Here is a 16,136-nt window from a genome sequence, read left to right on the forward strand (position 1 = left end):
ATTGTCTGACTGAAAGCTGTGTAGGGGCTAGTCTGCTGTTCCAATTCAGACATTCTCCTCCCCTTCAGGCTTTCCTCAAAAAAGAAAATGGAAGGAAGTATCTTGGAGTTCATATTGTGGTGCAGCTACATGTCATGTACATAATACACGTTTTGTATAAATACAGCCATAATTGTATTTTTCTGGAGAATAAATATAAACTGTGTGTGTGATAAGAACATGCAGGGCCTGCATTATACAGGCAACTAACAGGCTGTATCCTGAAAAGCTGAAACTCTTCTTTGGCATTAAGAACGTAACTTTGACCAGATGTTGATGGTAATTGAGTTGAAAGAGCATGATGGAAATTGCCCAGTGGGAAACAATTTAGCTTTTAAAATGTCATAACTTAAACCTTGATTTAGTGTATTGCATAGAAGTGGGCATGACTTGTATTTGATACATGCTATTTTTTATTAGTAGTCTGCAAAGTGAAGTTCTTAAGGTGCCTGTGTTGTGTGTGTGGTGTATTCCAGCCCTGGGCTTCCTCAGTACTAACTTTTTCTGCTAATATCTCAGCTCATAGGAGCATAGAACAGTTTACCTTGGAAGGAACCTGGAGATCACCCAGTGCAGAGCTGATTTAAAAAGGTTTGTCAAGGTCTTGCCCAGTTGAGCCTATGCTGGTACGTAGCAGTTGTCTCCTCCCAATCATTACTCAAAAGGTTTAAGTTAAAAATTTTACTGGGGAAGCAAATATTGAAGATTTTACATAAAAGCTGCATGCACAAATTGATTCCTGCTCATGCTTATGTGTATGTAATACATGACACTCAGCTACATGGAGTAGGGGAACTATTATTATGACACACTTGTGAAAATATTTGAAATTAGCTTACTTTATGTAAACACTCTGGCCTTAACTCCATGGTGAATGGTAACATGTATAGCACAGCAGTCCTGTTCTCAGGACAAATGCCTGAAGGAGCTTTCAGTGTTTCCAACCCTCTCAAGCAGGGGGTCATATCTCGGCCTAAAAATTTCTCTAAAATATTTTCTCCAAAGAAAATTCTATGAAAACCTGCATGTTTGAAGGGGGAACACCCTCCCTCACCACCCTAGCAATTCAGTGGAGGGGAGAGTTTGCACATGCCTCCCACACTCACCCCTGGCTGACTGGGTGGCTGTCAGCAGGGCAGACCCATGGGCCACCAAGAACAAACCCAGTGCTTGAGACCTCTTCCATATGGGTAAGGTCCTGGCTGAAACACTGCAGAGAAGCTGCTTGGAAATCTAGCTAGGAGAAGCATGTTAAAAACCCGGTACTAATGCAAACCACATGGCTGGGACTTCATTTAGCTATTTAGAAAACAGGAGCACTGTCCACTATGTGCCTGCAATGCTCGATTTATTCCTCCACCTTCCCCATTTTATTAATTTGTGCTCCCAGGATGTTTTCTGCTCTGCTATGGCCTAATGATTTAGCACCCAGAATTCCTGAAGCTTTTGCATCCCTTGTGTTTGAATCCTACCTTGAGAAGCCCACAGATAATATTCCTGTACCTGACACCACTTCACACAAATCCAGCTGACAACAGAGAAGTGAAAAGTGTCCAACTGACCCTTGCATCTGACCCAGCCCTTCACGTCAAGGACCAAAGGCAGCAGCAAGATTATTTTGGGACCAGGACAGGATGTTAGCCTAGTGTGTCCTTCCCCAGGCACAAACCAACTTCAAAAGGACTGTACTGATGGAGAAGAACCCATGGACGACCCTCTAGTAAGAGTCCCGTGCTTTGCCCACATCTGCCTGAGCTCCTCTCCTTGGCATAGCTGTGTTTAGCTGGAGACATGGGCATGACAAGACTAAAAGGCTTATGAGGAATTACAAAAAAAAAAGGAAAGTCACTATTTAAGTAGACAAGATCATAGAGAGAGAACAATATTAAATAATGGATGTATTTATTAATGAATTCAGACAGGCAACCACTTGTGCAAACTAAACGTTAGCACACAGACTTTATTTTCGTGTTCATAGCTACTGAAATTCTGGAAGCTTGAATTTCACACTACAAATGAAGAAACTTGTTGAATGTATTCTGAAGTATTTCAATGTCATTGCAGAATTAGTTCAGCAGTAGCAATAGCAAAGTATTCAGTCACTACAGAAAGCAGATCTTCTGACAATAAACAACCACATGGTGCTAAACACACTTCAGCAAACGCAGGGATAAGCTTGGCAAGCTGCCTTATAAAGCTCTGGTTCTGCCATGTGACAATGTTGCTCAGAGTAGATGCAAAAAACAAAGGAGTTCCACAGTCACATCCATGTAACAAGTGACACACGTACCAGTAACACTGATCTTAAAAAGTTTTCACGTTAAACTCTCCCGGAGGAAGCAGCTCAGCTGGTGGCCAATAGCTCAATCCCTTTGGATCAAAGGACCAAAAATGCAATAGCATGAGAGATTTTGGAGCTAGTTAACTAGATGGGGTGGGGAAAAAGCTATGACAAAAGTGGCCATTTCAGCTTTCTTTGAATTACTGAAGCTATCTAAACAATATAACAAATCCTGTGCACATGACAGTAGAAAAATTACAGAACGTTTGCAAACTCTCAACTAAATGAGCTGGAATGGTGTTTTAGGGAGAAACTGCTGATTGTCAGATAAATGGTCCCAGCATGTGTGGCCTGAAGGGATGAGATGGAGACAACACTATAGAAAGTATCAAACAGCAGCTTGAGATAATTTATAAAACTTGTTGCTCAAACATCCACATCCATACAGAAGCTTCACAGGCAATCAGACAGTGCCACATTTAGTATCCCACACTGCATGGGGACAATTCCAGTGCAGCTGCAGGGGAACCACAGTGACTCCAAGAAAGGCAAAATTATGTATTTTTTAATTTCTCTGGACAAAATAGAGGGAAAACCTTGTTTATTTTTCTTGTAAGAAAGCTACTAGAAAACTAAGTCTTGAAACCACACTTATTTTCTTCCAAAACTCTTTGGCTATTTCTTGGCTAGAAAGAGGAGTGTGTGCAAGACCACTTTACAACACTTTTGTGTGTATGAATAGCATTGAGTTGTATTTTGTGGCACAATTTAATAGAAAATATAAGAAATCTCTCTTCCCAGCAGCTCTGAGAGCTTGAATCTGACTTTCTACTTATCATGTTTGTCATGCCCCACTGTAATTAAAGCATCCACAGTCTAGGCTGCTATGAGCTCTATCGTCTAGTAAGGATAAAATATTAAATTGCTCTAGTTTTTACACTTCTCTTCACAGCAATCCCTGTGGTGCTGGAGGACCATGCTATGAATAGCACTGAAATGCAGTCAGCAGACATTTCCGTGCTACTCCAGGGAAGGCACAGACAACTAATTGTCCCCAGTTTGCTCTACTGTCCATAATTATAGTTTTGAGTTTATAAATAACGAAGCATGATTTTAAGAACCAAAACAAACCCCTCAATTACTACAGAGTTCCTGAGATAATTAAGTCTCCAAATGTGGCTCTGTAGAAGGGAACCAAGGCTACACTGCAAAAGCCCATAACATGCAGATGTGCGTAAGCAGAGCAAAGCGACAGGATGGAAAACGTCATCAGGAAAATAAACTCTCTCATCATTATTTCACCGCTTTTTACCTAAAAAAACAATGGCCTATTGTCTCGATTCAACCTATTGTTCTGTCGCATTTTTTGTTATTGAAGGAACCAACAGTCAGTCAGCGAGAGTTTCCTGAGGAGTAGCAGTTTGGAAAGTTCAATGCAGTATCCTGTGCCTAAGGCTTGTTTTGCTACAGGTTTTAGGAGAAGCCAGGAAAGTAAAGTTACTGAGACAAATGGAAGCACAGGGTTTGTAATTCAACTTGTTTGAATTCTCCTTCAAATGGAAATACTCTCCACTTGTACAAGTGTGGCCGTTAAAACCTGCAAAATGAAGCAGAAAAAAGCTGTGCCCTGTCTGCATCCCCGCTTGATGGACGTTCCTCTGTTGTTGCTGGGCCGTTGTGTACTGCCAGGCAAGAGCTCTAGGTCGGGAGCCAGCACAGCAGGAGGCTTCATTAGCCACGAACAGGAGCAAAACAGCACTTCAGAAGGAGCAGTGCCCTGTCTGAACAACCAGCTTCACCACAACAAGCACATAATCAGCTGGACAGCCTGTAACACACGCTTCGGATAAAGACAGACCTATGGATACAAGACAGGCACGGCTTAAGTGTTTCAAAAGATCTTTGCCCAACAAGGAAACAAATTATACATTAAAAACTTATTACAAAATACATGCTCTGTTCTTTCTCTGTTTGATATCTTCCTTGCTTGAAGCTTGGCTGTTGCCCAAATGCATCCAGAGCAACGCTTGATGATAACTCAAAAATGTGCAGTTAATCTGTGTGTAGTTTCAGCTCTTGAATGCCAGGAGCAAAAGTGTACTTTTCAGAGAGAAATAGGCTTGGTCACACAGCATAATCATGTTTAAGCAAGGTTTTAGTAGATAGCCAAGATAAAGGAAATAGTTCTGTACACTCCTCTGAGAAAAGACAAAAACTCTGAGTTGAAAAACTGCTCTTTTTCAGTGTCATTTTATCCACAAACAAGCGTAAGCCCTAGTAGAGAGCTTCCTGCATTACAGAGAGTAAAACTTTAGCTTGCCATGTTTTTTTTTTTGTTGTTTTTTTTTTTTTTTTTTTTTGGTTTGGTTTTTTTGGTTTTTTTTTCTTTTTTTTTTTTTTTTAACGGTACAGCTATATTTCATCACAAAAACTAGTTTGAAGAAAGACTAAACTTTTGCTCTTTGGTCTATCTTGACATTGCTCCAGAGACACATAACAGGAATATTTCAGATTCATTTTTTGTCTCCTACTTGCAGGAAACGGGAAAGTTGGAGTTCTTAATTTTCAGGCTTCTGAAATGACAAAGATAAGAAATTTATATATTGAAACAAGATATCTTTGCTTCCTTTAAAGAAAAAAAAAAAGGCGTCACATTCTAAAATGAGTGCTTCAGTGAAATGGGATATTTTTGCCTTAACCATAATAAACAAAAATGTATAGTTATGCCATATGCACCTCCTATTTATTATCTGTGCAGCCCTACTAGGTGAGAAACAAAAATCTGTGCTAGTACTCCTGCATGATACAGACTTCAGAGTGCACATTACTGTAGTAATTGTTGCTGACTGAAAGCTAATACTGTGGAATGAAGCTAAAGGAAGTATTTTTTTGGTCCATAGGCTCAGTTTAATGGATGTAAGGGAAAGGTCTTAAAACACTTTCTATTTGTGTTTGAATAAATTAAGATGAAAACATCTAACAAATAGTTTGCAATTTTAGAACACCAGTTTTGGTCTCCTCTCTCTTTAGGGACTTCTTTATGGCCATGAAGATGCTCACAGGCAGAGCCCTGTGACTCCTCTCAAGTTCAGAAAAGCTCAAAGTATCCTGAGCTTTTTTTAAGGCTGTGTATTCAAATAATTCTGATGCTGTGCCAGTGTTGAAGAGTGTGAGAATACATGTGGGCAGTGGCAGCCTTATGAAGTCACAACCAGCTGAGGAGAACAATTTCCCCCTGCTGCCATCAACCCAGATACTCAGAGCCTGCACAGTAAGAGCAGACACCGACTGCCACAGATTAAACTAGAGGGATCCTTAGAGCTCACAAGGGTCCTTAAGAGACTTTACTTGTGGAGGTTCAGTTTGGGACTTCCTCCCACTGAGCAAATATTACTTTTTTTTTTCCTATTGGGAGTCTTGTCTCCACGTAAGTCTTACTCTGACTGGTGCTCTCTACAGACAGGTTCTAAGGAAACAATAACAATTTCAACTTTCTTAGTGTATGAGTTGGGCAGTATAATTTACATAGGACAGTGGCCAGTGACAAAGGACAGGCCAGATTCCTTTGGGCTCATTTCTGTATATTAATGTTTCTTTTTTTTGATAGATCACGTTGCTCCTACACAGAGACTGCAATATTGTCTACCCATGTATTGGCTATTTGTCAACAGAGGAAAAACAGAGTTGACTTTTATGATAAGGTTTTTGCTTCTATGACTTTTTAGAGCATGTTCAAATGACTGGTGTGAAGTGGTAGAGAAAAATCAGAGTGGAAAATGACACCCAGTGTTTTAGCTCAGCCAGAGCCTCACACAGCATCCTGAGAAGCAGGAACTTCTGCCTGTATCTCTTTCACAGGTCTGAAGATAAGCATTGCAGAGGAGGATATTAACTGCACACTAAAACAACTGTTCTCAGCTCTACAGGCATGTTTATAATGAAATACCTGCAGCTCTTCCACAAATTTCTAAATATTTTTCAATTAAAATGTCTTAAAGATCTGAATCAGCCCTAATGACCTGGCAAAACACTATATTATTGATAATATTACATCATACACTAAAATGATGAAGAATTAAAATTAAATGGAAAAAAATCCCTTGATTTGCCATCACAGAAACAAACACACAAAGACCTCAAAAGCATAATATCACCTACAGTGTGGGTTCACTTCAGTGTGTATGTGAAAACAAAGGATACTACTAAACTTCTCCACAGAAAGTTGGGAGTAAAGACTACATGGGAATATTATTTCTCTCTTCTTCCAAAATTAGCAATGTACAAATCTAGCACATGAACCAGATGAATTCTAGAGCTAATGAGCACTTGACTACTTTGTGTGGTGCTCACTGGGTATTACCATACTCACAAGGCATTTATTTAGATTCTTAAAGGTAGGAAGACAGGTGAGCATGTGCCTATATTGGTGAAATATATATATATATATATATATATATATATATATATATATATAGTCAAGCTGTTTTTTTTATTTAAAAGGCTTAAACTTAATGAATCATTCATCTGTCAGATGCCAACAATACGTCTGCAATGAAATTAAAATAATTTATTAACAGTTGGCTATATATGTTATTTCCTACCTATTATGTTTTTGTGACTTCATTAGCATTTCTTTTTATATCTGACAAAACACCATCACTGACTAAAAGCTAAGTTTAACATTTTTATTTCATGCACAGCTTCCAATGAAAGGTCTTCACAGTTGGAATGGAGTATTTTGTCTGCTTAATTATTGTTGTTCTTCCAAACTCATCAGTCCCTGGTTTGGATGGATTTGTGTAAGACTAGGCAGTAAACACCCAATTAAGCAGGCTATGTGAATCTGCATATAGATTTTACATTAGGATTCTACAGTCATTCCAAATGATTCAGAAGCAATTACATGGCTGACACATGATGAATCAATATGTATGCATGAAGCTGCCAGACATATCATGTGTATCAGTAACAAAAATGGGATATGTGCCAAGGAGTGGTATGTGCAATGCCACCCAGCCACAGAACAGGCAGGGATGGTTTGCATACAGCTAATTACCTGTGCATGCAGGTTAACTTTCAAGGTAGGTGCTTTTTACTTGTCCTGACTGGCACACACGCACAAACTAGTGGAATCTGCTCTCAGAATCTCTTATTCTCATGAATATTGTGGCATTCACGTGAATGTGTGAGCAAGTGAACAGTTCACTTGGTCTGGTTGGGTTGTGCAAACCTCTCCTCTCCTCCAAACAATCCATCAAAACTCAGAAATAGAAAAGGAAAGCCTTTTCCCTCAGTCCACAGTAAGAAAGGACTGCTAAAGCAGGGCTGAAGCACCTGGGCACATTCACCTCAAAGCTGTGGCTGATCTGGGGTCCCATCACAGTCCTATTAGCTCATAGTAATAGTGTTGTTCTGTCTTAAAAAAGAAAAACCCTTTTGCTCTCCAGACCAATCTATTGGGGGAGAGAGCTAAGTGATGAAAGGAGAGAATCCCCTGACAGGCACACATGGTTTGTTTCAGTCAGGGTTACATTCTCTCTTACTCCACTTATTATGTTAAAAGGTTAAAGTGGAGGAGCATGAAATATTTTCATAACATCTTGTATTTTTAAGTGAGGAACATGTGCTGCACAAAATTAAAGCAGGACACCAAGAAGATTAAGTACTTAGAGAAAGGGAGGAGGTGGGGGGGGAACTGCAACCTTCGAGGAAAAGGGAGAGAATCCAGCATGAAAAACAGGCTAAGAGGAGAGCTTTGTGTTCCTGAAATGCTTATTACCATTTGAGAGAGATGATAACAGCTATGAAAACAAAACATGAACAAACAAAGCAGAGCTCATGAACAAACAGAAATATCTTCCTTGATACCTAGGTGGTGACAGATACACACTGCCACGTGAGTGCAGTATCAAGAAGTATTTCTTTTGAGGTGACTAAGTTGACATGGTTCCTTCAGACTGCCTTTTTCCATAGCCAAGAGCCATACAGTTGCAGAGCTGGCTCCTCCTGATGCCAAACTGACAGTGCCAGGAAATCCAAAAGGCACCATTAGTGGACAACAGCAAAGTGCCAGTCACCATTCAGCAAATGAGAAACCCACGTGATAAATTACACATTATGAAATACACCTCCAAAGCCTCTGAAATCCTTACTGAAACTAGAGCCTAGATAAACTCTTGACAACCTTTCTTACACACATGCTAGGCACAAACATCCTCCCCCAAGCTGGAACAGGAAAATAAAGGCTGTTGACTGACCTGGATTTGGATGTCACTCTCAAAACAATCCTTTCACTTGCTCTGTGATGGGGTCAAGGTCAATGTCATAGAAGCACGGCCTTGTGGGCAGTCCTGGCATGGTGCTCATCTGTGGAAACAATGACATTCAGTTATACTCCTGCACCTGTAAGCAGATAATCAGTCTGCCCTTGCATGTAAACCTTAGATTAAGAGAAAGGTTGGATTGTTCAACACAGGCTTGACCACAGATGTGATCTGTACCACATTTTTTGTTTCTGTTAAAAATGTCAAACTTGGTACTTTTTTTGATGAATTTTTAAGTATGAGCTTCTAAAAGACAAGAAAGAGAAAAAATCACAGCAAAGGGCAAAGATGTAATTGTCTGACTTTACCTGGTATATGAAGGTGTTAAACTCAGACCTCTCCCACAGAAAACCAGAATACAGAAGCAGAATTAATTACAACATTTACCTAATGTCAGGAGCAAATTGAAATAGTTCTACTAAACATACAGGAATTACAGCTGAATCCTAATTTAGTAGTTAGAATTAACAGGTGGAGATAGTGAGCTAAAGCAACCCAATTATCTCAAACTATGCATAATTAAGATCCTGATCTAGCATAAGACGCTAGCATCTGCATACTTTTAAACATGTCAATAGTTTCATGGAATTAAATTACATAGTTAGCTACAGCTCTGCTCAGGCTATTTATACTATTATTTGAAATTGGCATTTTTAGCAGCAATTAAAGGCACATGACTGACGTTGAAATCTCGAAGTGCCCCACAACAGTTAAAGTCCCTTTAAATCAGAGGTTCCCCCATTTCCCAACTCCCTGCCTCAGGATTCCTCGCTTCTCCCTTGCAAAGGAGATGTCTGGAGAGCAAGTTTGGCAGAATAATGCTGGTTTTTGATCTGCTTCATTTTCTCCTGTTTCAGCCCCTTAAGCCAGGAAGGGCTTCCCTACTCCGAGTGCCCTCACTGGCACAGTATAAATAAAGGCTGTGCCTGTGGGGCAGTTTTAAAACAGGACCAGTTTGGATCAACTTGGGTCACTTTGGATTCACACCCTGAATATCTCACTATATTTCCACTAATTCAAGGAACTCTAAAAACAGCATTTGGGCTTAATGACTCCTTAAACCCTTTTGATATCTTAACCTCATAAGTGGACAAAATGGAGAATGCCCCTGCTATAATAGGCCCTATGTTAATACCTAAATTGATGAAAGACCTTACAATCTCTCAAAACAAACCTGGAATTCAACTTTGCTTGACTGTTGGCTGAGAGTCTTTAAGCATTAAAACTTATTTCCTAGATTTTGAGGAACAAACTTTTCACCAGAGCAAGTCAGCAGAGTTCATGAAAACTGGTGGTTATCCTGACCACAGGAGGTAACCTTAAAACATGGCTGTGTAGGAAAACAATTATGCAGACTTGAGTACCAGAAACACTCCAAACACAATAATCTACACAAAGGGTCAGATTAGGGTATGTCTTCGTGAGTGAGCTGAAACAGCTTGCTGGAAGAGGGAAGTTTCACCCTGGGAACCCTTTGAATGATTCTGCCTCGGAGCTGGCTCTGGCACTCGTCTTACTGCAACCAACCTTGTTCAACACACTGAACTGATGTCAGTACATGTTTTTCTGGCCAGGGCTGGTTGGCTGATGAACTAAATCTGCTTACCACATGACCAGATCACCTCCAGGCCCCAGGCTGTACCGGGGGGAGCAGCCAGAGTACACTGTGGCCAGCCATCACCTCCCGCTCTCCAGCAGAGAGCTCAAAGCCAGGCAACCTCCTCCCTCTATCCTCCCTAATTCCCCAACAAGCACAGCTCAGCTACAGTGTTTGCTCTGGCCAAAGGCAAGCCCTAACAGGATAATTGGCCTCCAAAGAGGAAAAACTTATGACCACCATCCTAGCAGCTCCAGAGTGCCAGACTTCCAGGCCCCCCACGCTCTGGGTCAGACTGTGTTTCATTCTGTCAACCCCAAGTGCTGCATTCTCAGTGAGGGGTCAGCATCTCCCTTATGCTTCAGCCTTGCTCCCAACACTCACGCAGTGACTCCATCATGGGAATACAAGTAACGTGTTAAACCTCCCCAGCACAGTCCCATTTGCTCCAGGGAGGAAATGCTGCTGCCATTTCAGAGGTTAATCCCGTGCTGAGGAGGGGGAAAGGCTCAGTACTGGCGCAGCCATCATCTCACTTGAGATCTAGCTCAGAGGGAAAACAATGCAACAAGCTCTTCTAGTGGCTCAGTACATTTCCTCTGTTTTTAAATAGAGTTCTTCCTGATGTTTTGTTATCGTACGTAGTAGGATTAAAAGACAAAACTGTCAGTCTTTAACCCTGCCTCTGACTGCATGACATCATTTATTGGCTGACATTACCCTGGCATCTTAGCTAAGTACTAAAACACCTTGCTACTATTCTTTATCCATTGGCCACGGTAGTTGGACTACTACATCATTAGGGTCACTTAATTATTTTCTGTCTCAGATTCCTTCCAGTTTCTGAGTTAATGTTTTACAAGGAACTGACTTAATGAAATTCATCTCACTGGGAGGGGAATGATCAAATTGCCAAAGACAACTTTCTGGTTACTTTGTGTACAGCAGTTCAACATCCGAAAGCAAACTCCCAAATTCCAAGGTGGTTTTTTTTTTAATTTTATTTTTTTTTACTTTTACTTTTATTTTTTGTTGGATTTTTTTTAAACAATAGCTAATTTAGAAGAGTTTTCCTTTTTTTTTTTGGGGGGGGGAGGGAGTTTGTGGGTGGGGTGGGGTTTTTTTTTTTGTTTGTTTTATTTATTTTTGTTTTCTAAAAGAAATGTTAAATACAAGTCCTACATATCTATTTTGTATTTTGGACTTGTTTTTTTTTTTTCTTCCATAGGCACAGTTCTACACCAGTATAACTCTACTGTATTAACTAATGAAAAGTTACTACACTTAAAAAAATGAAATGATCAAACCAGTTTATTGCTGGTTTGGGAAATACAGCTATTCTCATATTGAAAATTGAAGTCAACGAAATGGAATAGGTTCATTTGAATTAAAACCACTGCTGCATAAAATGAAGTACAAGGCAAAAAAAAACCACCTCCAGAAGAAACACTTTGGAACAAATACTTATGTGAATTACAGACTGAAAATAAACTATGTACTGTCATTTTTCCCATGGCCCAGACTTTCAAACAGGCAAAGCCATGCAGATTTATGATCATTACTCTCTGCTCTCATTATCTGTACACACAGAGGTAACCTGCAGAAGAATCTATCCCTTTTTCATTGCTTCAAGGTCAGTAGGAGGAGATGGCTGCCTGGCTGAGGAGAGTACTGCTGATTATTCCCTCTGCAGCCCTCCATTTCTCTCCTTCAACCACAAAGGCAGGAAAGAAAAGAGGGCTCAGTCTGCTGCAAGGCTGCAGAGAGGCTTCACCTGACTGGCTTTCCACAAGGCTGCAGGCTCAGGATCCTCTTCCCTCTCACCACTTTCTGTCATGCTACATGAAGGCATTAATAAGTGAGTTGGTCTTTACTCCAGCAGGCATGATCCAGAGGGATCTCTCTCCCTGACCTCAGTAACCAGAGCCCAGATTTTTGTGCATGGAGAGGGAAAGCCAACCACCCCTTGGCTGTAGCACTTTCTGTACCTGCACGGTGCCCAGCAGACTATCTCCACCTCTCTTCCTGAAATAACTAATTACTAAAATTACTTCAGTTTTCAAACTTGAAAAAAGCAGAATGAACAACGAAAGTGAAAATATGCTTAAAATGTAAATAACTTTATTAGCAGCTATGTACAGCATGAGAAAAACCCACAGAAATTTATAGTCATGCAGAGCTTTCTTAGCATCTCATAAAATATACATCCTCTATATATTGCCCAGAGAGCAACAAAACTCTCTCCACTCTATTGCAACAACATTTGGGTTATAGATTGGTAGCTATGCAACATTGCACAGCGTGGCTGTGAGAAAAGAACAGGGTAAGAAGTGGAGAATGACAGCACCTTATCCACTGAAAATCACAAACTGGATTTAGATGGCTGAAATAATCAGTACTTAATTTGAACAAAACTGCTCCTATCACACTTTTCCTGGGAGAAGGATAATATAAGGCATAAGCTTGGTACCTTAAGGCTTAATGCCATTCATATGAATGTTTCATGCATGGAAAAAAAAGTTATACAAATAATTTAGGAATTAATAGGAACTAGCTTTCTAGGAACAGACCATTTTCTCTACAAACTGTGCAACTGTTCATACATCCATGAGAGCGAATCAACTGCAGAAAGATCATGTGAAAAATACAATGCTATTTGTTACTATGGCTCTCTGTGTTTAGAGCAGCAAGTCTTATAGCCAGCTTATCCTAAGGATCATTTGGACTCCTGGAAATGCACAGCTGGTGGAAGATAAAATACAATTTTAGTTAAGAATGCCTGAAGGCAACTGTTATATTAGGCATTTATGATCCTCCAGAAGTTTACTTACATGACTGAACAAAAAAAGCATAATGAGCTTCCTTACGAATGGAGAATGCCAGTTATTTTCAAGAAAGCCAAATGAAAGTGTTGCTCCACACCCTCTCCACAAATGCTTCCAAAGTTACTGGAAGAGTAACTAAGTTTCATTTAAATTACAATTGTGTGTTGACTAGTAATTTGAGTTGGCCATAGATAACAGTTGTACACAGTCAAGCACCAAGACTCTGCTCACCAGGTTTGTTGTGGTCCCATGAGGAACTATGCTGCTTAGCTTCCTTTTTTAATCATACCTATATGCCTATCAGTGCTTCACATCCTGCCTTTGAGGTGTATTCATCCATATATGTATCTGTATTTTTTCATTTATCTATATGAAAAGATCCTAATAGAACTTGAGGTTGCCTTAACAGGGTTAGCACAATGGCACAATTTGCAAAACAGATGGTCCCAAGGACCACATCCAACTCATGCTTAGTGTCTTTTTCACCTATAAGACAAGAAGTGTCTGTTTTACAGGCATAACATGGTTTCCGTTGAAGAGAGAAAGAAAATCAGAGGAATCTGTGCTTACATAAAGTATGCCAAACAACTTAGTAGAAAATACAGAAAAATCAAAAAATAGCTTATAGAGGAAACCTCCCTTTTCTGTGGCTTATGGAGTTAACGTTGTGTTTGACAAAAAACACAAGTAATTCACATTTTTTAATTGTATCCTTTGTTAATTAAATGAGCTGTAACAACTCAAAACCGTTTCAAACTTGAAATACTGCAGAAAACAGATGTTGTTTCTCAAGAGAATCCAGCATGCACATGACTGCGGATAACTCCTCAATAAAATCTGATGGGATGAATTGCATATCCCACACTCCCTCAGCAAGAAACAATACAAGAGGAAACTCAAGAGATTTATAAATAGTGCTATAAACCTGTATGCATTATGGTCAGCGTGCCAGAACTTGCTGGAATCCTGAGGCACAGCACGAAGGAGCAACGCTTCAGGGTTTCCTAGTGTGAGTTAGAGCCCTGGAAGACAGATCCACCACCAGAAATTTGCTCAACTTCAGTGCATCTGTCAGTCTCAGGGCATGCAAAGGTGAATGGAATAACTTTCTGAAAAAATCCTTCCAGGTCTCCAGTCCTGCCTGCCCTTAGGTGTGCTTTGAGTGCCAGTTACTCCCACTGACACGTGTGGTGCTGGCCACGCACTGGGAGCTGGCACCAGGGGAGCTGCAGTCCATGGAGCAGGAGAGAGAGATTAACAGTCACCTCACTGCACTGCATGGCTGCAGAGGTGACTGCAGATCTCTTTACTGGATCCCTTCTGGTCCCTGCACTCTCCAGTTCAAACCTGTACTTGGAAATACTTCACGAGACTATTCAAGCAATGAGGGTTGTGGGTAGGGCTCCAGCACTCTGAAGCAGGCAACTGTGCAAACACCTCCAGTGAGCACTCACTTATTTCATCTTCAAACTGGACTGTCCTACAGCACACAGAAGCACTTGTTGTGAAAAGGTCACAGAAAAATTAGGGAGCATACACTAAGCATTTCCAGAATCATCTTGAAGTCTGTTCCACAGAACTGGAAAATTCTTCCAGTCTACAGAGCTCTATCACTTCAAAGGTAGCTCAGGTTTTGAATGATGGAAAAAAAAATTGCATGAAAATAACAAAAGACAATAGTTAAGAAAACAGCATTTCCACACCCCTCCTGCCCCCCAATAACTACAAGAACATCAGAACCAAATGGCCAAAACAAAAAAAATGCACAATATAGTCTTCATCTCATCCACCCACCACATTTTACAGAGGGGAATGATACCATACCAAAGCCTGAAGTGATATTCAAGTTACCATTCACCACCTCTTAAAAGCAAACAAACCTCCACATCTCATATTAGGAAAAGCGGATGCATAGTGGAGGCAAGTTCGTGCTTCCTTCAAAAAATATCAACCTTTACAAACTAATAAATTCAGTTTTGGAAATGGCAAAGTTTTTAAAAAAATTACTTTAATAGCTACATAATGTTTAAGAAAATATTATCTCATTGTTTTTCATTGCCTGAAGATAACAAGGATTTCTGAAAGCAGCTAACCAATGCTCTTTAGTTACTGTTTAAATAATGGTTTACTTTTAAGTTTTAATGAAAATTTGCCAAACCTGATGATGGCAACAGGAGTTAGGGAGGGCGAAGATCCTATTTCCTTCTCAGGAAATCTTTAACAGGAAAGGATCTTGCTGCAATGTCTAAGAACAACCACAGCAAGAAACTCAACACTTTAGCAGCCTTCAAAGTGGTTAAAATAATGTTTGAAAAGATGCTGATGCCACCCTGACATATGCTGTAGTGTTTCTTGCAGTAAACGTCTCTTTTTCACTGGCATGCTGACTGATCTCAGGTGCAGAAGTCCATCTGGCATCAATTACTGTATTGTAATTGCCTCTTACTTTGATGTTTTACACATTCTTGGCAATTGTTCGATTTTTGTGAAAGGATTTACAACAACAAAATGTATGGACATTGCTCCTCTGCTCTCAGCATCTGGATGAAGTTATAAAAGTTCTGAATATCGATTATACAATCCAAATTGGCCTTGCTGCCAGGTGCTCAAGTTAGGCAAAAGCAACTTGTGCCCTGCTACATCCTCTGAAGGATGTAGGACCCAGGACCCAACAAATTACTCATCGTGAATGGAGATGATCTGAACCCAAAAGTGACATCCTGGCCACCCCAGGGAATAAACAAAACCCACACAATAGTCCACATCTATCCAGTACAACTTTTGGAGAGATCTTTGGGTGCATATCCCAAAGGAAGCAAGGAATTTCTTGGTGAGCCAGTCTGGAACTCAAATGCTGCTGTTAGTGATGTGCTGAAGGACTAAAGACCCAGAAAGGACATTTTTCTAGCTGTTAAATAAAATATTTAGGAATAGATGTAATCTGTAACAAAATGAGCAATTTCCCCAATTAAGTAAAATATTTATGACTCTCATATATGACTGTAGTTCCTCTTGGCACAGTTCTCTCAACTTATTTTCATCTTAGAATTTATAAAACCACACTTGAAGCA

The 16,136-nt window shown here is 40.1% G+C and overlaps 1 protein-coding gene across 1 annotated transcript in view; it reads right to left on the minus strand.

Moving 5' to 3' along the window:
- Nucleotides 1-1,924: 1,924 nt before the first annotated feature.
- The window catches only part of MTHFD1L (methylenetetrahydrofolate dehydrogenase (NADP+ dependent) 1 like), a 146,527-nt gene continuing 132,315 nt past the window's right edge, over nucleotides 1,925-16,136 (minus strand). Inside the window, exons 27-28 of the mRNA XM_071435637.1 lie at nucleotides 8,578-8,686; nucleotides 1,925-4,893 (exon numbers count right to left, since the gene is read on the minus strand). Of these exons, the coding sequence (XP_071291738.1) occupies nucleotides 8,597-8,686 (90 nt within the window). The 3' untranslated portion in view covers nucleotides 1,925-4,893; nucleotides 8,578-8,596. The remainder of the gene's footprint in view (nucleotides 4,894-8,577; nucleotides 8,687-16,136) is intronic.

Source organism: Agelaius tricolor, unplaced genomic scaffold (assembly GCF_023055355.1).
Source record: "Agelaius tricolor isolate 1412-34295 unplaced genomic scaffold, bAgeTri1.0.p SCAF_1, whole genome shotgun sequence".
NCBI lineage: Eukaryota > Metazoa > Chordata > Aves > Passeriformes > Icteridae > Agelaius > Agelaius tricolor.